The following is a 26,548-nucleotide window of genomic DNA, read 5'->3' as shown; positions in this document are numbered from 1 at the left end:
GAATAGGCTGGGGCTGTTTTCCCTGGAGCATTGGAGGCTAAGGGTTGACCTTATAGAGGTTTATAAAATCATGAGGGGCAAGGTTAGGATAAATAGACAGGGTCTTTTCCCTGGGTTGTGGGAGTCCAGAACTAGAGGGAATAAGTGAGAGGGAAAAGATTTAAAAGGACCTAAGGGGCAAATTTTTCATGCCAAGGGAGGTGTTTGTATGAATGAGCTGCTGAGGAAGTGATGGAGGCTGGTACAATTACAGGTACACAATCCTTTTTCCAAAATCTTTGGGGCCAGTTGTTTTTCAGAATTCTGAATTTTTCGGAATTCAGAATAAATGACATTTTTACAATGAAATTTTTAAAGTTATCTAACAGCAGAAACACGTGTGAATAGTACCAGTGCTGAGACAGAATTGACGCATGCCAGTGCTGAGCCATGCCGCACATGTCACATCTGAGTGATATGGTTCAAGTGGGTGTGGAATTGGGTCACCTGTTTGTGTGCCAAAATGACGTTCCACACTCCATGAATAAAATTTCACAGCTTTTCGGATTTGGGACTTTTGGATGTAGGAATGTATATCTGTACAACATTTAAAAGGCATCTGGATGGGTGTATGGATAGGAAGAGTTTAGAGCAATATGGGTCAGGTGCTGGCAAATGGGAATAGATTAATTTAGGATATTTGGTCGTCTTGGACGAATTGGACCTGGGTTTGTTTCCATCCTATACGCCTCTATAATTCTACAGAGCCAGCATCTTCAACCGCTCCTCAGATGACAAGCTCTTCATTTTCAAGGTCATTCTGGTAAACCTCCTCTGGAGCCCCTCAATGCCCGCACATCTTTCTTTAGGTACTGCACCCAAAATGGGGTCTGACCAGAGCCTTGTACAGCTTCAGTAATACATCTCTGCTCTTTGTATTCTTTAGATAGCCTATCTGGTCCGGGTGATTTATCTGCCAACAGACTTTTCAACTTCTCCATAACCTTCTTGTTAATGATAGCCACGATGCTCATCTCTGCCTCTCAACTCTCTTGAAGTTCAGATATGTTGCTGGTGTGTTCCACTGTGAAAACTGACACAAAGAACCTATTCAGTTCCTCCACCAGTTCTTTGTTTCCCCCATTAATACTTCTTCAGCCTCATTTTTCAGTGGTCCAATGTCCACTCTTAGCTCTTTCCTACTTTATTGATACCTAAATAAACTCTTGCAGTCTTCTTTTATATGTTACTAGCTAGCTTACTCTCAAATTTCATTTTTCTCCCTGCTTATCACTTTTTTAGTTATCTTCTGGTTTTTAAAGTCTTCCCAATCCTCTGGCTTCCCACTCATATTCACCACATTGTATGCTTTTTCTTTTGCTTTTATGCAGTCTCTGACTTCTCTTGTCAGCCATGGTTACCTCATTCTCCCCTTAGCTGTTTCTTCTTTCTATGGATGAATTTCTGCTGTCCTCCTGAATTACCCCCAGAACTTCCTGCCATTGCTGCTCCACCATCTTCTCTGCTAGGTTTCCTGTCCAATCAACTCTGGCCAGCTCCTTCCTCATGTCTTTGTAGTTACCTGTACTTAATTGTAATTCTGTTACATCGGATTCAATCTTCCCCTTCAAACTGCAGAGTGAATTCTGTCATATTATGATCAGTGCCCCCAAAGGATTCCTTCACCTTCAGCACTCGAATCAAGTATGCCTTATTATATATCACTAAACCTAGAATTGCATGTTCCCTAGTGGGCTCTATCACAAGCTGCTCCAAAAAAAAACATTTTGTAAACATTCCACGAATTCCTTTTGTTGAGATCCACTGCAAACCTGATTTTTCCCAGTCCACCTGGATATTGACATTCCCATGACTATTGCAATAGTACCTTTCTTACAGGCCTTTTCTATCTCCTGATTTATTTTCTTTCCTGCATCCTAACAACTGTTAGGAGGCATGTACACAACTCTATATACACAGATTCTAACCTTCTGATTCTGTATCAATTATGCTATTGATTTTATTTCTTACTAACAAGGTAACCCTGCCCACTAGCCTGTCCTTTTGATAGAATGGGCATCTTTGGATATTTAGGTCACAGCACCAATTCTCTTGAAGCCACAACTGTGATAACTGCAGCATCATATCTGCCAATTTCATTCTGTGCTATGAACTAATTTACCTTCTTTAGTATACTCCATGCATTTAAGTACAATGCCCTCAGCCCTTTGTTGACTGCTCCCCCCCCCCCCCCCCCCCCCTCCCCTCCCCGGTCTCAAGGTTGTCCCCTTATCTTCAGTGCCTAAAAGTTAGATTCCTGACCCTTTCTCTCTGTCATATTACTTGTTCTGGAAGTCTCAACCTTTGCTGAGGCTAACCCCCCTCCCCCAACTCTTCCCATAACTTTCCATGTGGGCTTATGCCCGAAACGTCGATTCTCCTTTTCCCTGGATGCTGCCTGACCTGCTGCGCTTTTCCAGCAACAAATTTTCAGCTCTGATCTCCAGCATCTGCAGACCTCACTTTCTCATCAATTTAAACCCCCACCCCACCCTATTTAGTTTAAAGCCCTCACCACAGCTCTAGTTATGCGATTTGAAGATTTTTGTAGTCCCAGCTTGATTCAAGTAGAGCCCATTCCATTGGACCAGCTCCCTCCTTCCGTAGTAGTGATATTAATGCCCCATGAATTTGAACCTGTTTCTCCCACACCACTCTTTGAGCCCCACACTTACCTCTATAATCTTTTTGACCAACTTGTTCATGGCTCTGTTAGTAATCTGGAGATTATTGCCTTTTGGTTCTGCTATTTAATTTAGCCCCTAGCTGCTCATATTCCCTAGCCCCTAGCTGCTCATGTGGGCGGCACGGTGGCACAGTGGTTAGCACTGCTGCCTCACAGCGCCTGAGACCCGGGTTCAATTCCCGCCTCAGGCGACTGACTGTGTGGAGTTTGCACGTTCTCCCCGTGTCTGCGTGGGTTTCCTCCGGGTGCTCTGGTTTCCTCCCACAGTCCAAAGATGTGCAGGGCCAGGTGAATTGGCCATACTAAATTGCCCGTAGTGTTAGGTAAGGGGTCAATGTAGGGGTATGGGTGGGTTGCGCTTCGGCGGGTCGGTGTGGACTTGTTGGGCCGAAGGGCCTGTTTCCACACTGTAATCTAATCTAATCTAATCTAATTCCCTCTGCAGAATCTCTTTTCTCTTTCTGCTGATATGATTGGTACACACGTGGACCATGACAGTTGTATCTTTCTCCTTTCACTCCATGTTCCTCTGCAGCCCAGGTGAGATATCCTTAACCTAGCCATCAAGGAAGCAGCACAGCCTTTGGGGCTCTTAATCCTGACCACAGAGAATAATGTCTATTCTCCTTATTATACTATCCCCGATGACTACTACAGTTCTCTTTTCTCTCCCCTCTTGAATGGCTCCCTGTACCATGGCACTATGGTCAGCTTGCTCATCTTCCCTACAAACCCTGCTATCAGCCACACTGGAAGCAAAGATCTCAAACCTATTGGACAAACGCAAGGGCTGAGGCTCCTTCAGCATTATCTCCTGGATCCTTCTACCTGCCTCACTCATAGTCACACCCTCACTGACCAAACTTGATATGGTTAATCTAAGGGCTGTGACTGCATCCTGAAGCACCACATCCAAGTAACTCTCCCCCTCTCTGATGTGTCACAGTTTTGAAGTTCAGACTCCAGCTTATTAACTCTGTGCTGGAGTTCCTCAAGCAACCTACACTTGCTACAAATGTGGTCACTATGAACCACAATGGGGACCACCAACTGTCACATCATGCAGTTACATCACATCATCTCCCTAGCATCTCAATTTTAATGACTTGGTTCTTAATTTGAGTTTTAAAAATTTCATACTGATCTTTTAGTTTGAGCCTGAAAATATTTCCCCTATTTATCTTCAATCTGGAAATAACCTATGGTAACTAGTCAAATTAATAGCTATTACCAACCTGTGAATTTAGAGGCTATTTTCTTTAAAAATCTGCTTCCCACCTAGGATGGTGGTACAGCAACATTCTGCTTAACATCTTGCAATTGACACAGAGTTGTGAGATTACTGAATTATTCGTTAATTCATATGAAGAAGGCACACTTTGATGAAAGCAAGAGCAATGTCAAGATTGCAAGTTTAACGTACATTTTTATAGATCTTTACATATTTGATCAGAGGGCATCCTTCTGGAAGAATTTATTTTTGTTTTATTTGATTTTAAAAGCATAAAGTTAAAAAAAATGTATATTAAAATGTTATCTTCCTCTCTTGCACAATGGAGTTTTGAAATTCCTGTGAAAACACTTTATACCTTTCTTGAAAGGACAGTGGCATCCTGAAATTAGGAATGATTTTACTCCATGTCACTAGAGGGAGTTAAACACTACATTTGTCTATATTGTGTCCTTCATCTGTTCAAAGGGTGATTACTCGATACTGGCACTGGATAAAAAAAGTTCTGCCTTTTCTCATTCTATCGTCCTCTTCCTTGATGAGTGTTTTACCTTCATTCATTCTGTTAAAATATTGGCGTGTCTGTTCCCACTTACAAATATGGTGTCATCTGCATGATCCATTAGTATATGTACAGTTACATCGGTGAGGTCATGCCAACTTTTATTTTTCTGCCCATGCAAACTTTTAACTCAGAAGATTTAACTCACTGATTTCATTTCAGTGAATAAGAAAAGAAAACTGTCTCCCTACAGATTGATTATCTGCCAGAAACATAGGTGATTTAACAAATAAGAAAACAGGAAGCAGACATTTGCACAAAGAGGAAAAAATTGATTTGATTTATTATTGTTACATGTACTGAGATACAGTGAAAAGTATTGTTTTGCATGCTATGAAGACAAATCATACTTTATATAATACATCGGGGTAAAAGAATAGAATGCAGAATATAGTGTTACAGCTAGAGAAGGTGCAGGGAACGATCAACTCTAATACATGAGAGTCTGTTTATAAGTCTGGTAATAGCAGGGAAGAAGCTATTCTTGAATCTGTTGATAGGTGTTTTCAAACTTTTGTATCTTCTGTTGGATGGAAGAGGGTGGAAGAGAATATAACCAAGGTGAGAAGGATCTTTGATTATGTTGGCTGCTTTCCTGAGGCAGCGGGAAGTGTAGATGGGGTCAAAGGCAGGAAGGCTAATATGCATGATGGATTGGCCTCCGTTCGCAACTCTCTGTAACTTCTTGTGGTCTTGGGCAGAGTAGTTACCATACCAAGCTGTGATGTATCCAAATAAGATGTTTTTTGTGGTAGATCCATAAAAATTGTTAAGAATTATTGTGGATATGATGAATTTGCTTCGCCTTCTGAGGATGTGCTTTCTTGACTGTAGCGTTGACATGGATGGGCCAGGATAAATCGTTAGTGACATTTACTCTGAGGAACTTGAAGCTCTCGACTACCTCCACCTCAGCATCATTGATACAGACAAGGGCATGTCCTCAACTCTACTTCCTGAAGTCGATGACCTGCTCCTTCATTTTGCTGACATAGAGGGAGAAATTGTTGTCTTTACACCATGTCACTATCTCCTTCCTGTACTCTGTCTCGTTGTTGATTGAGATCCAACCTACTACGGTGGTGTCATCAGCAAATTTGTAAATGGAGTTCAAGCTGAATTTGGTGAGATAGTTGTGAGTGTGAGAGTATAGTAATGGGCTGAGTATACAGCCTTGTGGAGCACCTATGTTAAGGATAATTGTGGAGAAGGTGTTGTTGTCTCTCCTTATTGATGTAGTCTGTGGGTCAGGAAGTCAAGAATCCAGCTACAGTATTGGGAACAGAGTCTTAGGTCTTGGAGCTTGGAGATGAGTTTTATTTGGAATTATGGTGTTGAAGACAGAGCTAAAATTAATAAATAGGAGTCTGACGTGGGTGTCCTTATCCACATATTCCAGGAATGAGTGTTGGGCCAGGGAGATGGCAGCTGCTGTGGACCTATTGTAACAGTCAGCAAATTCTGACAGATCAAGACAACCTTGGAGGCTGGCGTTGATGTGTGCCATTACTAATTTCTTGAAGTACTTCATAATGATGGATGTGAAAGCCACTGGGGGCTAGTCATTAAGTCACTTTACCTAATTTTTGTTTGGCACCGGGATTATAGTGGTCTTCTTGAAGCAGATGGGAACCTCGCGACATAGTAAAGAGAGGATAAAGATGTCTAGAGAGATTCCTGCCAGGTGTCTGCTCAGATTTATTCATAAATCATCAGTGCCTAATCAGGGTTTTTCAGGCAGTGGAGACAAAACCCTCATGAAACTTCCTTATGTTGACACTTAGTTGATTTTTGACAAAAATTCAACTCTCTGTGTTAATTCTTGATCTGTTTTGAGTAAATTAAAATCTCGAAAGATATTAACAAGATTTCTGAAGCTTTTAGTATTATTTTTCACTAAGAGTATTCTAGGTGTATGAAAAATAATTTTATACTTTTTAACTCTTCAAGAAAATTTATCGTTGACATGGTTGTAGAAACCTAGCCTCTGAGAATAAAGAGAACAAACCCCACTTATTCTTGATGAAGGCTTTTACCCGAAACATCGATTTTACTACTCCTCGGATGCTGCCTGAACTGCTGTGCTTTTCCAGCACCACTCTACTCCAAAACCCCACTTCAATGCCTGAGCATGTAATCTAGGTTCATACTACAGTACAGAACTGACACAATGTATTTTATTGAATGAGATACTGAATTTTGAGGGATAAGTTAAACCAAAGCCCTGTCTGCCTGCTTAAGTGGATGAAAAGATCCTTGGTTATGGTTTAAGTTTACTGACTTTAGCATAATGTAAATGAAAAGCTGCAGTGCAGTCTGGGACCGAAGCCACATATCTGGAAGGTACGTCGGTTTCTTTCTCTGACAGTTCCTGTTACTTGCAGCTAACTTTCCATTAGTTAAAATCTGATCTAACTGGACACAGTACTAACATTATTAATAAACATAGTACTTAATGGTGAAATGTTTTAACAAAATAAAGACTAATTTTTCCAATATATAATTCAAGCTATGAAGTTCTGTACTCACAAGGGTGCCTAGTTATATGATTGTGGAGGATAGCAGAGTGACTCCTAAATTAATGAGTTTTCCATTCTAAACCAGGTGGCCAACATTGATAAATTTGATTGGAAATTAAAATAGAAACTTGCCGTTATGTCTGACATCCATCAGTTTAAGTCTTCACAGCCAAATGCAAAAAACCATGCTGTGTACACTGCTTTGACTTTAGCCATCTGTTCACATTCCCAACACTTATATCTTCTTGTTTACTTTCATCCTGTTAGCTTCCCATACATCTCTACATCTGAGTTTCTTTAAGCCACACCAACTAACTCTGAGGTAGACTGTCTTCTGTTGACTGTGTACAAGTTGTGGCTCACGTGCTTTATCACGACTTTGGATCCACTTCTAGTTGGTTTCAAGACCAGGAGAGATATGCCTGTTTTTATGAACAGCATGTTGCTCCATAATAGAAGCAAAAGTTTAAAGCAGTCATGCAAAGTCAGTCAGTACCAGGCAGGTTAGCTGATTTTGCAGCTCCTTTAAAATCAGAAAAATATAAAGATTGGTGTTCTGTAAATTAGCTTTTCTGTCTGTCCAGCAACATGTTTTTCTACAGCATTTTAAATTTCTAATCCTCAATTAAAGCACCATGAAGAAAACCTGTCAGTAAAGTAAGAGGAGTAGAATTTTTTTAAATAAATGGGTCTTATCTAATGTCCTTTTAAATGATTGGCTGCACATGTTGCTTATTTTCTGTGTTTAATTTTCAATTTAGCTGACTCCATCTCATTTTTAATGAGAGAACTAGTTCATGTTGAAGTGTTGCATCTTTTTATTCTTTACTGTCCAGAATATTTTCATTCAGCTCTGAAAATTAGAATTTTGTATTTATTTTCCAATTAGGGGAAATCATGTCGTTACTATCATGGTGTCCATAAAATGAGTGAACAGAAAACTTTACAATGGATTCATGGTATGCATATGGCTTGGGACATTGAAGAATTGGTGAGCCTTGGAAAGAAGCTTCGTTCATGTCCATACTTTGTATCTCGTGAGTTGATGCAAGAGGCAGACATTGTATTCTGTCCGTACAATTATCTAATGGACCCACAAATAAGGGAGAGTGTAAGTGTTTTTGTAAAATAATTATCAAACAATTTTATATTCCTCATGGATCATACTAATCTGCATATTGTACTAGAGCATCATTATTGCTTTTTTGTGAATTTGTTTTTTTGCTTTCCTCATAGATGAAGATCAATTTGAAAGATCAAATTGTTATCTTTGATGAAGCACATAATATTGAAGACTGTGCACGGGAGTCATCTAGTTTTAGTGTCACAGAGAAACAGCTTTTATTTGCTCGAGAAGAACTGGATTGCATGGTCAACCAAAATATTAAGAGAAATGATCATGATGCACTGCGTACAGTCTGCTATAGTTTTACTAAGTAAGAAACAAGTCTGCATTTATTTATTAATTATGCCAATTTTATTTAACTGCTGTTGTTTGATAAAACTGCATTGAGAAAGCTATGGTCGGTAAGCTATCAGTATAGAGTATAAAGTACAGTTTATGTACCTGGAACATTAGAATTGTTTATAATCTTTCTTGAAGCAAAAATTGAAAAGAACTGTTGCCACAAAATCCATTGTCTATATGTTGTTTGAAACAGCCTATGTTGCAGTGATTACAAGGTTCTGCAGTCTCATCCTGTGGATCAGATGATTTCCTATCACTGTTAACTGTAGCAATTGATAACTTGTGCAGCTTTTGGTGATTATTTCATTTGTATCTACTATTCTTAAGAATTGTAATATTCTTAAGCTTTAAGATAATGTGTTCTACAATACTGTGCTGACATATACACCTAAAATCATTTCTCCTTATCCTTGAGGGTTCCATTCCTGAGAACCCCAACAAATGATGAAATTTGAGAGTGCGGAACTTGTTAAAAATCGTGGATACGCAAGTTTTATGCGCAGATGTTATCTTTTATTGTTATTTATTTTGGCGCATATAGGCGAATTCACAACTCATCATTTCCTGGATAGAGAAGATTTACTGGTTTATGTTTATTACTACCTTTCTCTTCAAAAAGAAAAATAAATTGCTGATTGTGGATTATAGATCATGATGCTACTAGTGACATGATCAAGTTTTCTTGCAACCAGGATTAGTATCCTGCACAAACAAAAACAAATTGCTGGAAAAACTCAACAGATGCAGGGGTATCTATGGAGAGAAAGCAGCGTTAACATTTCAGGTCTAGTGCCCCAAAAGAGTGTTCTGAAGGGTCGCTAGACCTGAAATGTTAACTCTGCTTTCTCTCCATGGATACGAACACCTGCTGAGTTTTTCCAGTAGTTTCTGTTTATGTTTCTGATTTCTGGCATCTGCAGCTCTTTATTTTTTTTTGTTTCGTATCCTGCACAGTTGGACACTGCATACATTTCATGTGCCAGGTACAATGATAACAGATGACTTCAATTTGTACTGTGTACATACTTGATTAATTCAGTTGAACGTTGAAGAACCTCACATTCCTCTCAAGTAGAGCCTGTGAGTTCAGGTGGAGGGCGGTGATAAAGTCCTTCATATACTTTGGAAGTTGTTGCAGTCATTTTCCATTTCATTGTGCGTTTATGATTTGCCTGAGGATGGATGGCAACACAGGTGTGAGTCACAGATTCCACCTGGTAATCAAAGCCTCCTCCCTTGCCCCTCTCTGAACATCCATATTTCTTTCTTCCTTGCATTCCCTGTTGACCATGTCAATACTGATTTTCTGCATGTTCCCATCTAATTCTTTCTTTTATGTCCCAATCACCCAACATTACCCCAGGGCCCTGGCCCTACACCTCAGCTATTCCAACCATCATGTTAGACCATAGCTTCATCAACGCCCCTCCCCAACCCCAACAAAGGAAAGGTGATTGTGACCTCTGCAGTAACCTCATCTCCGACCCTTATATGTTGATATGCCTATCTTCACAATTATTGTCCCCTCTGCATGTTGCTTTCAGTCCCCGGAATTGGTTTGCTCAACATCCCTTGTACAATAGTGGCATATGATAAATCTTGACATTTATTGGGCTGACCCCAGGACTAACTGTGGCCCAACCCCCCGTGAGGTTTGGGCAGACAACCCTACCTAATAAGAGGCCAGACCCATGACTAATGTATGTGCAGCTCCCGACTGACTAGCAGTGAATCCCAGGACTGGTTGCACTGGACCTGTAAGCCTCACCATGACCCACTCCTCAAAATGTATTGATACATAACCCATGACCCTGACCACCCTAGTTGGCTGAAGGACGATGTCCAAATTCCTGTACTGAGATTGGATGCTGACTATGACAGTATACATGGACTGATCCACTAAGGACTGATCCCTTTTGATTTCCTGGCTTAGTCAATTAGTTGAAGCACATGAACTGTTTTTGCCATATAAGCTGCTGGCACAAGGGGTAAATTTGACATTGATGTAGCACCTCAGCAACATGTTCATCCCCCTGGCTGATCCCTGATTTCAACCATGACTGGATTTGTGTCTGTGCTCAGTAATGTGATGCAGAGGGTACTATGAATATTTAAATTCTGAAACAGGTGGCAAATCACACAAAGGCAAGGCAAGTCCAAGATGCTCTGAGCATTCAAATTGAAAAAAAAGGAATGAGTGCTGAGTGAGGAGTCTTAGATGCACTCCTATCCAACCCATGAGGTGGGTGCCTGTCCCTCTGCACAAGGTGTCCTGGTAGTAAAACTACAATGAAAGATGATGTATGCTCCAGACTGCAGCAGACTCCAGCTTTGAAGTAGAGAGCTGTATTCTGAATGGGATGCCATAGTGATATGGTGAGGCTGCTGCATGTCTGGTGCTAACTTGCATGGATGGGGTTGAGTGTTGCAATTGTTGCTACCATGGAATGTGATCTGAAATGCTGGAAATCACCGTCCAAGATAGAGGTCTGGAGGAGCAAGTGGCAAGTTGACTTTAATGTTGGGAATTGTCACTGTTCAGTTTCTATCCAGTCCATGGGAGAATACAAAACTGCGTCTCAGTAAGTTGCAATTATGACATGCAAATAGGCCTCTCGCTGGACTCTCATCTCTCCATTGAAAATCTGGTTACAGAATCTGACTTCTTTTTTCTTTGAAATTGAGAGTTTTATTTTTCCAGTTTCTGCATCTTGCCAATTGACTCACCATTGCTCATGTTTAGGGGCGAGGAATATTTCTCCCACAGTTTCTCTTAACACTGTTTTATGTAAGTATTGCTTTGTTTTTTTGATTTATTAGCATCTGATTCTGACATTACGCTTTAGTCAGCTGGCACTATTTTCTTTCTGGTTAGGTGAGAATTGTTTCAGTTTAAGATTTATAAAATGTCTACTTAGATTCTACTTCATGAAAAGCTGTTAATAGTTAATTATGTAAATTTCTTATTTGTAGCTGGCTAAAGGAATGTTCTGGGAATCTGGTGGAGAAGGAATATGAAACATCCTGCAGGGTCTGGAACGGGAAGGAAATGCTCACTGTTTTTCATAAATGGGGATTAACCAGTGCTACATTTTCCATTTTACAGGTAAATTGGTTATTTAATAATAGTAGCAAGGCTTTGATCAAAATACAAAGGGCTTCACACTTTGTCTTGCTTCCCCTATGATAATGTGACTAAATGCTAGCTGGGAATTCAGTGTAAAATACAACCGCTTAACGATTCAAGCAGTGCAGAGGTGAGCTAGTACCAACCATTGGTAAGGACATTTGAGTTGCTTTTCTACTGGGGAAACCTCCAGGTAGCATCTAGGAGTTTCCCACAATAAGGAAAGAAAAATTGGAGTTAAATTGTTATGTGCCAACTGTAGTTCATAACTAACAGAGAGATCTGCTGTGCAGCTATGAGCTATATTGTCCCTACCAAAGCACTGCATTGCATTTATTTTTAATTTTTAACTGGTTGGCATAGCATTTACTTTTCATTTTTAACTTGTTAATTTCCTATCATTTCTGCCGCACAAAATGAGATGAAATATTCACTTTAGTGGGGTTAGAGGCTGAAGGAATAGTTGAACCGAGCCTGTTGATGTAATCTGGCCGCCTTATTCTTAAACGTGCATTATAAATTCCAATGTTTACACCTGTCATGGAGAACCTATTACATTGTAATTAATGCCTCCTTCCTCCCTGGAGGTGCTGCATAGAGGTTGTCATAGAGTCACGGAGGTCTAAGCACAGAAAAAGGCTGTTTGGGCCATTGAGTTTTTGCCAGTCAAAAACAATCACCTAACTATTCAAATCCCATTTTCTGGCACTTGGCCCAAGGCCTTGCATGCCTTGGCAGCACAAATGTATATCTAAATGCTTCTTATTCTGCTTCTACCAATGTTACATGCAGTGAGTTCCAGATTCCCACCACCCTCTGGATAAAAAAGATTTTCCTCACATTCCTTCCGAACCTCCTGCCTCTTACCTTAAAGCTATGCCCTCCCCTAGTCATTAGAGCGGCACGGTGACTCAGTGCTTAGCACTGTTACCTCACAGCGCCAGGGAGCTGGGCTCAATTCTAGCCTCGAGTGACTGTCTGCGTGGAGTTTGCATATTCTCCCCATGTCTGTGTCGGTTTCCTCCAGGTGCTCTGATTTCCTCCTACAATTCAAAGATGTGCAGGTTAGTTGAATTGGCCATGTTAAATTTCCCATCGTGTCCAGGAATATGTAGGTTTGGTGCATTAGTCAAGGGTAAATGTAGAATAATAGGGTAGAGGAATGGGTCTGGGTGGGTTACTCTTCGCAGAGTCGGTGTCGACTTGTTGGGCCAAATGGCCTATTTCCACACGATGTGTGGATTATGTGATTCTCACATTAAGAGGAAAAGTTGCTTCCCGTCTACCCTATTTATGCCCCTCATAATTTTATACATCTCAATCATGTATCATCCCAGTATCTCCTGCTCCAAGGAAAACAACTCCAGTCTATCCTGTATCTCTTCATAACTAAAACTTCCCAGCCTAGGTAACATCCTGGTACATCTCCTCTGCACCCTCTTTAATGCAATCACATCCCTCCTGTATTGTGGTTTCCAGAACTTCACACATTACTGTAGCTGTGGTCTAACCAACATTTTGTACAGTTCCAGCATAACCTTACTGCTATTAAACTGTATGGCTCAAACAAGTATCCCATATGCCTTCTTAACCACCTTATCTATCTTTCCTATATCTTAAGCAACCTATATACAGTACATGCAGAGCCAGGACCTTCTGATCTTTGGTCTTTCCCAGCATCCGAGTGTTGATCATGCATTCCCTTGCCTCATTTGTCCTGCCCAAGTGCATCACCTCGAATTTATTTGGATTGCATTCCATATGCCACTAACTAGCCTGTCCATACCCTCCTGGAATGTAAAGTTATCCTCCTCACTATTTACCAAACCATCAATTTTGGATTATCTGTGAATTTACTGATCAACTCACCTACAATAAATATCTAAATCATTTATATGTACTACAACAGCAGGAGTCCCACACTGAGCCCTGTGGAACTCCACTGGACTCAGGATTCCAGTCACAAAAACACCTCTCAAACATTATTTCTGCTTCCAGCCACTCTGATAATTGTGAATCCAATTATCCTAATTTCCTTGGATTCCAAGGGCTCCTATCTTTGCTTTGTGTCTCTCATGTAGACCTTATCAAAAGCTTTGTGAAAGTCCATGTAGACTACATCAAAGTAGTTAATAAAAAGTACGACATTTATTGTATTGTAGATAGTTTTAGTTGACTGCATCAAAGTAGTTAATAAAAAGTATGATAGTTATTGTATTATAGATGGTTTCAGACTGCGTACAAATGTTTTATAAAGTACTAAAGACGAAAGCACCGAAGTGCCTAAAAATACATCGGTCACCTAAACACTTCTTTCAAACCTGGTACATTAGAGTTTTAGACTCCATGACATTTGCACCCGAGAAGGTCTTGCAGTCCTGTGGTTTTTGAACAGATCAAAAGCTGACTCGAGAGTTCAACTGTTACTTATATTTCAACAGCACTACAAAGATGGATATAAAACTGCATTCTTCAGTTGTCCATTTACTTCTCTTTATAGTCAATTTGGTTATTATTTGGTGAGACCTGGGATCAGGGAAGCCTATCCTGCTTTCTTTCAATTAAGGATGGTATATGAAGACCATGAAGGGACAAGAAGAGAAATAAAATATGGTTTTGAAAATATGAGTTTGTTTTAAATCTAAAACTTAATTCAGCTTTTCTGAATAGATTATTCAAGTCTCAGACATGCGATTAATGTTAATAAATTGTGTCAGCATCTCCACAATTAAAGTAATAGAGCCAGTATTCCATGTTTACTTCTGGGATTGGTAACCTCAACCCACTGAATGATTCATGGATCTATATTCATGCTGCTTTACAGATGTCAGTTCCTTGAATTTATTTGGGAATACAGCTTATGAAGGGAAAAGTACATGTTTGCAGTCAGCTGCAGTCATTTAAAGTAAAATTTTACAATACGTTTGAAAATACTGTACTTAATGTAGATGATTAATGGGCAAATGCCATCACTTATTCAGTAGCTGCCTTAATCCATGCTACTTCAAGCTGTATTTAGTATAAAATTATATATATGAATGACTTTTTGATATGCAGAAAAACCTGGATGCTGTACTGGAGAAAGAAGAGAAGGTACTTCTGATGAATGGACAGCAGGGGTCTGTAACAGTCCCAACTGTAAGTGCACCAACACAGATGATGTTGAAAGGACTTTTCATGGTGCTTGATTTTCTCTTCAGGGACAGCTGCAGGTGAGTGCTGGAAACTTCTTAATCTATTCAGACTTTAGAAGCTGTAGTTTAAAAAAGAATTAAAATGATGTTTGGCATAATATGATTATTTGGAGCTTTCCCACTACAAACATTTTGTGATTTATATAAATTCAGACCATTTTAATTTGAGCACAACCTGATTGTAAAATAGTGTCTAACCTTAACAGAATTTCCATTACATATACTGTAATCACTTGACCATTCTGTGGGTCAGTGCCTTGATGAAGTGGCAACTCATTAATTGACAAAAATCAACCTCCTTGTCTGGTATAAATCCGTGATATACCAGAAAAAGACATTTAATTCAATTTGTTACTTCCTTTGTAATTGTCGGTATTTGCTTTCCTTAAGCTATTGGAGTACCATATTGTTTTAAAACAGGAAATCTTGTTTATGTACCGTCGTGTTTTCTTTTACTATTATTCATATTGAAGCAATCAAAGTATCTAGATTCTAAAACTGTAAAGAAAATTGTTTCCTTCACATGATGTTAATTGTGCATTTAGATAGCATCACCATATTGTATTATTTAATCCTTTGAAATTGGTCATCATTGTTGAATGATAACAGTTTATGTAAGCCTAAAATGCAAACCCATAAAATGTCAGAATATCCGAAGATAGCTGTAAATTAAATATTTTTGTGAACCTTGGAAGAGCAGTCCGTCTGCAGCAATAGGAAGACTGTCTTTAAGATGTTTTCTGAATTAGGGGTATAAGTGGTAGTGAATTATATTACATTATTAGCTAAGTATGGAGTTACTTATTATTTCAAGGAAGTTCTTTTCATTCTGTCGTGAGATGTAATCATTGCTGGCAAGGTAAGCATTTGTTGCTCATCCCTGATTGCCTTTGAGAGGGAGTGGTGAGGCCGTTTTTTGAACTGCTATTCTGTCTTGTCTTTTGTCCACAATGTTGTTAGGACGGGAGTTCCTTTAGAAGAATAATTAGTATATTAAGGATAAATAGGATTTTTGAGGAGAAGGTTGCTGTGACGTGACATATTTTTGACATAATAAATTGTTCCTATAGATTTATAGATGACTATAGGGTGGCAGTACAGCAGACTTACACATGGACCAACCAGCCAGATATTCCTGATGAAAATGGTTTCTTTGCACGCCCTCGATACAGGAGAGGTTCGCGGAAAAAGACAGCTCTGCTGACCCTGAACTTTTGGTGTTTAAATCCAGCAGTGGTGAGTCCTATAATTAAATAATATCATGCATTGTATCCTCTCCCTGCCTGCTACGTGCTCTCCCATTTTATCAATACATGTACACACCACAATGCTATGTGCTCTCCTTTCAGTGCTGTCATCCTCTTATGACCATGCATGCCCCTGCTCAATCCTCATAATGCCAGTGGGTATTCAAAGTGCCTTTATGAATGCCTACTATGTCCTATGCCCACCAGATCTGCTTAATGACTAAGTCCTCTTTATGATCCCATGTAAGCCCACTCAGCATCTCAGTGCATCCTTTTGTGCATTTACTCAGCCCTTGAGGCCCCTGTGTGCACTCACCCGGCTGTCACTTTCCTGTATGTGCAGCCAGCTTTCCTTCTGTCGGTGCTCATGCTTCCTCCTGCTTCTTCTCTCAATGCCCAACCCTCGCATGCTTTCTCTCTCATCTCCACATCCTCGTTGGCATTCTCTTTTGACGTGCCCTCATCCTACTTCTCTCATGCTCCACCTTACCCTGGGCAATTTGCTGTCACTCCACCTCTTGCCTGAGGTCTCCGTGCTCACACTTGCATCCCCTCAAAATAAATCGCCCTACCACTCCATTCCCACTCCTCTGCCAGCCCTCCACCTCCATTCCTGGCACTGTTCATTTGTCCCCGAACTGTCGGGCACTTAACTTGCACTACCATTTTGCAACCCTCTCTGAGCACTTTCCTCCCATACTTTTGCTATCTCTATCTTGTTTTTTCCTTGTTTCAATACCTCCTTGTCTATGTATGCATGCTCTCTTCTCTTGTTAACACCTCATCTGTGTGTGCATGTGCTGTACTCTCCTTTGGCAACATTTCTGTGTGCACATGCTCTCCTGTCACCTATATTCTCTTTCCTCTTGTTCTCTGATGACCTGTGCTAAATACACTCTCTTATTTCTCCCACATCCATGCATGCTTTCTCTTCTTGCTCCCTCTTGTCCCTGTTTGTCTCTCTCTCTCCCTCCCTCCTCACCCATGAGTACACACACTCTGTGCTCTCTCTCCCCTTGCTTGTACATTATCTCCTCTTGCCTCCTCGCCCATGCATACATGCACTTTGCTCCTTTTTTTTCATCTTTCTTCCTCCCAAAATGAAAACCATTGATGCTAAACTTTCTGATTAGTGGATTTAACTTGACATCATGCTATGCTGCACCTTTTACTTAAGCCACTGAGCAAGTTGAATTTAATAATAGTCTTAAATTGTTTTGTTTATTTTCTTTTAGGCTTTTTCAGATCTCAATTGCGTCAGGACAATTGTCCTAACATCAGGGACATTGTCGCCAATGGAGTCATTCTCTTCAGAGCTGGGTGTAAAGTTCAGTATCCAGCTGGAGGCAAACCATGTCATTGACAACTCTCAGGTAATGAGCCACACTATTTAATTCCCAACTAATGATTCAATCACCAGGGGCAAACCGGAAGTTATATCTGATTTTTTATTAAGTTGGGAGTGTTTGTGATGAGGACATCTACAGATCCATCCAGGTTATAATAAGCTGTTTATTTGACATAGATATTACAGGGAAATATCTTTACCACCAATTATTAATAGCTAAATGGCCACGTGCATTTGAGGTTTTTATTCACTGTTTTCCTTTACATTTTCATAGCAGTTCATAAACCTCATGAATTGTTCGATCAAATAGCTCTTGCAATAGGTGTAATTCATCTGCTATAAACTACCTTGAGCTGCCTGAGGATATGAGAAGGCATTATATCGATCTTCCCCAGAAGATAGTCATAATTGTTTCTTTTTCAAGGTTGACTCAGATAGTTTTTGATAGACAAGAGAAGCAGTAGTTTGGGTACAGACAGAAAGGTGGAGATGATACTTCAATCAGATCAGCCATGATTTTTATTGAATAATGGACAGGCTCAAAAAGCCTACCCCTGCTTCTGAGTCCTATGTATATGCAAATTCTATAATTTCTTTTTCCCACTCAGGCCCTTTTCTCAGGTAATGTTTGCTAAAGGTCAAATGTGAGTCTAATACCGCATTTATACTGAAGTGAATTAAACTCTGATTATAAATCTGGAGTCATTAATTGACCAAACACACAGATCTCTCCCTTTTTTTTCTAGTGGGGAAGTAAAATTCTGAGGAAATTAATGAAAGCCTGGTGAAAATCTCCTGTACACTTGATTTGAAATTGAATGGACAGTGAGTGCATTGTACTTGGAATGTGATGCTTCCCAATGGCTGGCTTTGTCAACGTGGATGGGGCTGAGTGGTTATGAGCCATAATCTCTTCTTTGAATGTTCAGTTTTCATTAGTCAAGAAGTATTTGGAAATATAAATAATATTCCAGGTAACTAATCTTGACTAACTGATACAATTTATCCAATCTGCTAAAGTACATTCCAATCTATTTTGCTGGAGAAAGATTACTTTGGAAAATAATTGTTCTTTCAATTTTATATTTTCGTATTAATCTAATACTAGTTTATAAAAAATGTGGAAACATAGAGATGATTATCCCTTTACCTTGAGCACTTGATTAAATATAAATGCCAACTTCACCCACTTAGAATATATTTGACTGAGTACAGATGAATGTAGAGAGATGAAAGAGTTAAACAGTTAGAAACAAAGCATGGATATAGCCCACATACACAGCCCATTAAATCAGTTCAAAGTTCTACATTTTGTAGATGCACCACAGGAATGTTTGAGACTTCATTAGTTTTATGTTTTTAACTTGAGATTATACCATCTGGTGAGGTCTGCTAATAACATTCTTTATTTTGGTTAACTTGAAATAATGAACAGAACAAATTTATACAGAACAGAACATGGGTGTACTTAACTCTTATTTAAACCTTATTAATAAATACTCCATTAGATCAAAGAAAATCAGGGGTGAAAATTGCATTTGTCTGCAAAATGTTAGTTTAAAAAGTTAACTGGGAGACCACCAAGGTAATGAATACAGGAGCAGATAGCATGTCTGGCAATAAAAGAGTGATATATGCTCTTAAAATTTACATTTAAAATGTTCTGTTTTCATTACATTACGAAACTGTGCGTAAAAAGCACAGGCAATTTCTAAGTTTATCAGTGGTGTGTCTCAAAGTATTTGATGAGAGAAACCTTTTGAATCTCCCTGCATACTTTTGATAATTATAAGATGAGGGTCACTAATATTATCATGCTTCAAGAGTAGTAGTCTGAAACTGTTATACCCCTAAAATTACATCTAGCTCAGGTCAGGATGAATGGTTTGCAGTGAAAATTGATCCAATAATCGCACCTGCTGGATACGTTTTCATGTATGCACTCCTATTTATTAGTTCACATTTCAGTGAAGAGAAAAATATAGTGTTGCAATCCACACATGTAGCCCATTACCAATAGGACTGATACTCATGCTCTAAAAATGTATGAAATAAACAAGCATATAAAAATTTGGGTCAGTTTGTTGAAAAGGTATTCTGCCTTTTTTAAAATGTAATTTTCCTGAAGTTTCTGATCAATCATCATATAAAGGCAAAATTGTTCTTTTTTTTCATCCAATAATCCACTAAATCTGCTCTGAAGATGACCTGTTATAGGAATATCAGTTGCCCTCAACGGAATAAGGCTGGGCTCCTCATCACCAAATCCCAAGAAATAAAACATTTTCTTAAAATGACAAAAATTAAAATTTTAATAACTTGAATATATATAGGGTGCAAGAGGTTTGATTACTGTATAGGAAAGTTTTATTTTGATTTTTCTGGGTGATTATTGTAAGGTCTCATATTATGGGTTCCTCCAGGTGGGAAATTAGCCAGACAGTGATTTACTTATTTTGAAGGGTCATCGAGAGGAAAGAGGTACTTTCACCAAAGTGGAAAAAAAAGGGACAGGTAATTTATGCTCACAGAAATAATCATGCTTATGAATGGTTTTGATGTGGAAAATACTGAGAGATTGTTTACCCTGGTGGGGGAATCTACAACAGTGGAGCACAGTTTCAGGATAAAGTTAAAATGTATTAAGGATACTTCGCTCTCTTGTACTTTAAAGCTAATGTTCAATGTCAGAGATCATGTTGCAGCATATTTCTTGTTTTTCCATGTTTTTTGTGCTTGGTGATCATGATTTACCCCTTCCTCAGTGATGCTGATCTTGTGTTTCCCAGCTGTAATCTTAATCCAAAATGGCGACCAAAGCTTCATTATCTTTTACAATTGGAGCTTCAAAGCTAAATAAAAATCACACTTCGTTACAGCTCTAGTTTAAATGTCAGCAGTTGGGAAATTACCTGTACATCTGTAAATTGTCAGTCAACATCAGTGCTAGAGTACCAGTTTATGAGTTAACAGTGGTTATTAGCAACACAGTTAGCCTCATAATGTCTTAACTTCTCCACCATTGGATCTGTGCAATATAGTACAGAAGCTTGTATTACGCTTGTATACTTGAAAATATATTGGCTGGTAGATACCTTAACTATTTGATTGCTGAAGATCCTAACAATTTTAATGAAATGTTAGTGTGTTTTAAGTACTTTTTGAGCATAGGATTCCTACAAGAATATCTTCAGTATGTTTTCTTTTAATGCATGAAGTATGACTTAATATACAAGAACAGTTTGTTCAAGATAAATTAATCTGTTCCTTAATACCTCATTTGGTTCAAAAAATATTTTAAAAGCCTAAAGATTATGCTGTGCTGTAGATTCACAAGCACTAACCATGTCTGTCAGCTCTTCCTTACAATTTTCATAGCATCTTTGCTAACGGTTCATGTCTGCTATGTTGTTCAAGTGCCCTTTTCTCATGTTGGACCTGAATGGATTACATTCTCAGAATAAGGGGTTGAGCTTTCAAGATTGAAAGTTAAATAGTTGTGAATCATGAGAATTGCTGTGGTTCTGTTCGCCGAGCTGGAAGTTTTTGTTGCAAACGTTTCGTCCCCTGGCTAGGCGACATCATCAGTGCTTGGGAGCCTCCTGCGAAGCGCTTCTTTGATGTTTCCTCCGGCATTTATGGTGGTCTGTCCCTGCCGCTTCCGGTTGTCAGTTTCAGCTGTCCGCTGTAGTGGTTGGTATATTGGGTCCAGTCGATGTGTTTGTTGATGGAGCTTGTGGATGAATGCCATGCCTCTAGGAATTCCCTGGCTGTTCTCTGTCTGGCTTGCCCTATGATAGTAGTGTTGTCCCAGTCGAATTCATGTTGCCTGTTGTCTGCGTGTGTGGCTACTAAGGATAGCTGGTCGTGTCGTTTCGTGGCTAGTTGATGTTCATGTATGCGGATTGTTAGCTGTCTTCCTGTTTGTCCTATATAGTGTTTTGTGCAGTCCTTGCATGGTATTTTGTACACTACATTTGTTTTGCTCATGTTGGGTATCGGGTCCGTTGGACTCATAACGGCACACAAACCAACAGCCACACTCAGTCAACAACTCACCAGAACGAAGGACCCGATACCCAACATGAGCAAGATGAATGTAGTGTACAAAATCCCATGCAAGAACTGCACTAAACACTATATAGGACAAACAGGAAGACAGCTAACAATCCGCATACATGAACATCGACTAGCCCCGAAACGACACGACCAGCTATCCTTAGTAGCCACACACGCAGACAACAAGCAACATGAATTCGACTGGGACAACACTACTATCATAGGGCAAGCCAGACAGAGAACAGCCAGGGAATTCCTAGAGGCATGGCATTCATCCACAAACTCCATCAACAAACACATCGACCTGGACCCAATATACCAACCACTACAGCGGACAGCTGAAACTGACAACCGGAAGCGGTAGGGACAGACCACTATAAATGCCGGAGGAAACATCAAAGAAGCGCTTTGCAGGAGGCTCCCAAGCACTGATGATGTCCCCTAGCCAGGGGACGAAACGTTTGCAACAAAAACTTCCAGCTCGGCGAACAGAACCACAGCAACGAGCACCCGAGCTACAAATCTTCGCACAAACTTTAATCATGAGAATTCTTAATTTTGAAAGCTGTGAATGCTCAGTAATTAAAAATACCTAGGAAATCAGCATTTTTAAATACTAAGAGAGCCAAGAGATATTTGGGGAGCATGTGAAGGGGTATTTGAAGTCAAATATAATTGTGATCTCAGTGAATGATGGAACAGGTTTGGAGGGCTGAATGACCTCCTGCTCCTGATGTTATTGTGTCCAAGAACTGAGATCTAGAAGATATCCCAGCCAAGAGTGATTTTTTCATGTCCTGATTTCCCATATGTACTAAGCAGTGACCCTTGCTGGGAAGCACATAATCTGAAGGTGAATTCTTAATGACGTCACCTCTCTTTACCCTAGTGTCATTACAATCATTTTAATTGATAATGCACAACTCAACATATTGGGGTTTTAATATTACCCAATTTGATTTGTATAGCTTAGTACCACATCATTGCCTCAGAAGATATGGGGGCAGCTTTTGAATATATTCTGAAGAATGATAACATTTTTCTGACTCTGGCAATAATATCAATAATACAAAATAAAAACTAACATGACAGCTAACAAACCTAACCAAATTAGGTCTTGGATCTAATGAGAAACATATCTTTAAAGCTAACTAGTTATGTAAGTGAAGATTTTGTTTTATGTTTTGACTACTGTCACTTAAGTCTTGGCTTATTAAACAATTCTTTGAACTATGAGGGAGCAAATAATTGGATCTTTTCTTTGTAGAAATCGTATGACATATTCAACATATTTAAGTTTTACAAACCACACAGCTGTTTCTTAAAAATTATGTTCTAAATCTTTCTCATCTTCATTAAGTGAGGCTTCACTGGCTTCCAGCTGCATGTCTCTTTATGATGGTCATAATCTTTGTTTTCGTTTGTTGATCTTGCAAGTGTAGTTTTATTCTGCTTTTCCAAGATCATGACTTTTGTCAGCATTTCTCCAACCTCATATTCTCCATCAGTTTTCTATTTTTAATTTTAGTGATTCTGAAGACAGGTGTTTAAGGCACATGGTCAGCAATATGGCAGCCATACAAGATGCATCCCCAGGGAAAGAAAATAAACTTAGCAAGGAAAGATGTGCAGCTCTGTTATTTGACGGGAAGACTTCGAGTATAATTTGGATTACCTAGTGGACAAGGTGTTAGTCCATTAAAAGCAGTGTTATGAGGGTGTGGTACAAATATAGTCTTCAACAAAACTCAGAGCTAAAGAAGGAAGTTGGTGAATGTGATATGAAGAGGCTATCAAAAATAAAAGTCATTCCATGTTACTTTTGTACCCAAAAATGAGTCAATTATGTAATCACATCAACATGAACCAATATGAATTCCTGTGTCACTGTTGTCTCTGTAACTAATTTATTTACTTTTCTCTAGGTATGGGTAGGAACAATCGGAACAGGACCAAATGGGCGAAAACTCTGTGCCACCTTCCAACACACAGAGACATTTGAGTTTCAGGATGAAGCTGGAGAACTGCTGCTGAAGATTTGTCAAATTGTTACTCAGGGTGTACTCTGCTTTCTACCTTCATACAAGGTAATAAAATAAGAATCAATATTTTACTAATCCAGTGTAATAATCTTTGCAGTGTGCCCTGTTCAAGTATTTCCTTCTAATGATTCTGCAATGTTCAGCACCATTCTGACTCCTCAGATACTGAAGCAGTCCATCTACTGAGTCAGTGTGGGTGGAAGTTAGGAACAGCATGGGAACAGCCACCTCATTGGGGATTTTCTACAGACCCCCAAATAGCAGTAGAGAGATTGAAGAACTCATAGGCTGGCAAATGTTGGAAAAATGCAGATGTAGCAGGGTTGTTGTTATGGGTGACTTCAACTTTCCCAATATTGATTGGAACCTCCTTAGTGCAGATGGTTTGTAATGGAGCCGTTTTTGTCAGATGTGTTCAGGAGGGTTTCCTTACACTATAGGTAGACAGACTGATGAGGGGAGAAGCCATTTTGGATTTGGTGCTCGGCAATGAGCCAGGACAGGTGGGAGAACACTTTGGTGACAGTGATCATGACTACTTCACATTTACCATAGACTTGGAGAGGGAACGGAGCAGTTACCGAGGGAAGCTATTTAATTGGGTGAAAGGAAATTATGACGCTATCAGACAGGAGTTGGGAAGTACAGACAGGGAGCAATTGTTCCACAGAAAGGGCACAACAGACATGTGGAGACTGTTTAAGGAGCAGTTGGTGCAAGTGATGTACAAATTTGTTCCTCTGAGACAGGTAAGAAGGGGTAAGATTAAGGAAACTTGGATGACGAGAACAGAGGAGCTTCTCGTCAAAAGGAAGAAGTCAGCTTACGTAAGGTGGAGGAAGCAAGGATCTAGCACAGCTTTAGAGGATTACAGAAAGGAGCTCAGAAATGGACTGAGGAGAGCCAAGGGGGCACAAGAAAGGCTTGGCAAGAAGGATTAGGGAGAAGCCAAAGGCATTTTACTCATACGTGAGGAATAAGAGAACGATCAGGGAGAAAGTGGGGCCGATCATGGATAGCATAGGGAACATGTGCGTGGAGTCTGAGCAAATAGGGGAAGCCCTAAATGATTTTTTTGCTTCGTTTTTCACTAAGGAAAGGAACCTTGTTGTAAATGAGAACTTTGAGGAGCTGGGATACAGTCTTGACCAGATCAAGATTGATGAAGTTGATGTGCTGGAAATTTTGGCAAACATTAAGATTGATAAGCCCCCAGGGCCAGACCAGATTTATCCTAGGCTGCTCCTGGAAGTGAGAAAGGAGGTTGCTAGGCTGCTGGCAAAGATCTTTGCCTCCTCACTCTCCACGGGAGTCGTACCGGAGGATTGGAAGGAGGCGAATGTTGTTCCTTTTTACAAGAAGGGTAATAGGGAAATCCCTGGCAATTACAGACCAGTCAGTCTTGCGTCTATGGTCAGCAAAGTTTTAGAAAGAATTCTGAGGGATAGGATTTATGACTATTTGGGAAAGCATAGCATGATTAAAGGCAGTCAGCATGGTTTTGTGAGGGGCAGGTCATGCCTCTCAAATCTTATTGAGCGCTTTGAGTGGGTGACAAGACAAGTCAATGAAGGTCAAGCAGTGGATGTGGTGTATATGGACTTCAGCAAGGCATTTGACAAGGTTCCCCATGGTAGGCTCAGTCATAAAGTCAGGAGGTATGGGATACAGGGAGATTTGGCTATCTGGATTCAGAATTGGTTTGGTTGACAGAAGGCAGAGAGTGGTTGTAGATGGAAAGTATTCTGCCTGAAGGTCAGTGTTGAGCCCGCAGGGCTCTGTTCTTGGGTCTCTGCTTATTGTAGTTTTTATAAATGACTTGGATGAGGAGGTTGAGGAGTGGGTTAGTAAATTTGCAGATGACACAACGGTTGGAGGTGCCGTTGATAGTATCGAGGGCTATTGCAGGCTGCAGCGCGACACAGGATGCAGAGCTGTGCTGAGAAATGGCAGATGGAGTTCAACCTGGATAAATGTGAAGTGATGTATTTTGGAAGGTTGAACTTGAATGCTGAATATAGGATTAAAGACAGAATTCTTGGTAGTGTGGAGGAACAGAGGAATCTTGTTGTTCAAGTACATAGATCCCTCAAAGTTGCCACCCAAGTGGATAGGGTTGTGAAGAAAGTGTATGGTGTTTTGGCTTTCATTGACAGGGGTATCGAGTTTAAGAGCCGTGAGGTTTTGCTTCAGCTCTACAAGTCCCTGGTGAGACCACACTTGGAATATTGTGTCCAGTTCTGGTCGCCCTACTATAAGAAGGATACAGAGGCTTTGGAGAGGGTGCCAAGAAGGGTTACCAGGATGCTGCCTGGACTAGAGGGTTTGCCTTATGAAGAGAGGTTGACTAAACCCGGACCTTTCTCTCAAGAGACTTGATCGAGGTATACAAGATAATGAGAGGCATGGGTAGAGTCAGTAGCTAGAGACTTTTCCCCAGGGCAGGATTGACTCGCATAGGGATCATAGTTTTAAAGTATTAGGAGAAAGGTATAGGGGGATGTCAGAGGAAGGTTCTTTTCGTAGAGAATTGTGAATGCATGGAATGCGTTGCCAGCTGTGGTGTTGGAAGCAGAGTCATTAGGGACATTTAAGCGACTGCTGGACATGCACAAGGATAGCAGTGAATTGAGGGTTTAAGTTATTTTATTTTACATTAGGATTACACCTCGGCACAACATCATGGGCCAAAGAGCCTGTTGTGTGCTGTACTTTTCTATGTTCTATATTCTATGTCAACAATATCTAGGCTTGTGCTGACAAGTGGCAAGTAACATTTGCACCACACAAATGCCAGGCAATGACCATTTCCAATAAGAGACAATCTATCCAATGCGCCTTAACATTAAGTGGTGTTATACCATAACTGAATCCCCAACTATTGACATCCTTGGGATAACCATTGACCAAAAACTCAACTGGATTTGCTACATAAACACAGTAGCAACAGGCGCAGCTCAGAGGCTAAGAATACTACAGCAAGTAACTCACTTCCTGATTCCCCAAAGCCTGCCTATCATCTACAA

At 39.9% G+C, this 26,548-nt stretch overlaps 1 protein-coding gene across 3 annotated transcripts in view; it reads left to right on the top strand.

Annotated features, from left to right (window-relative positions):
- The window catches only part of brip1 (BRCA1 interacting helicase 1), a 231,834-nt gene that overhangs the window by 67,334 nt on the left and 137,952 nt on the right, over nt 1-26,548 (top strand). For all 3 annotated transcript variants that reach the window (XM_043718107.1, XM_043718106.1, XM_043718108.1), the window contains 7 exons: nt 7,927-8,148; nt 8,274-8,473; nt 11,479-11,611; nt 14,690-14,844; nt 15,897-16,062; nt 17,309-17,446; nt 23,406-23,567. In XM_043718107.1, the coding sequence (XP_043574042.1) occupies nt 7,927-8,148; nt 8,274-8,473; nt 11,479-11,611; nt 14,690-14,844; nt 15,897-16,062; nt 17,309-17,446; nt 23,406-23,567 (1,176 nt within the window). The remainder of the gene's footprint in view (nt 1-7,926; nt 8,149-8,273; nt 8,474-11,478; nt 11,612-14,689; nt 14,845-15,896; nt 16,063-17,308; nt 17,447-23,405; nt 23,568-26,548) is intronic.

The sequence above is a fragment of the Chiloscyllium plagiosum genome, chromosome 28 (genome assembly GCF_004010195.1).
Source record: "Chiloscyllium plagiosum isolate BGI_BamShark_2017 chromosome 28, ASM401019v2, whole genome shotgun sequence".
NCBI lineage: Eukaryota > Metazoa > Chordata > Chondrichthyes > Orectolobiformes > Hemiscylliidae > Chiloscyllium > Chiloscyllium plagiosum.
This window is presented reverse-complemented; position numbering and strand designations above follow the sequence as displayed.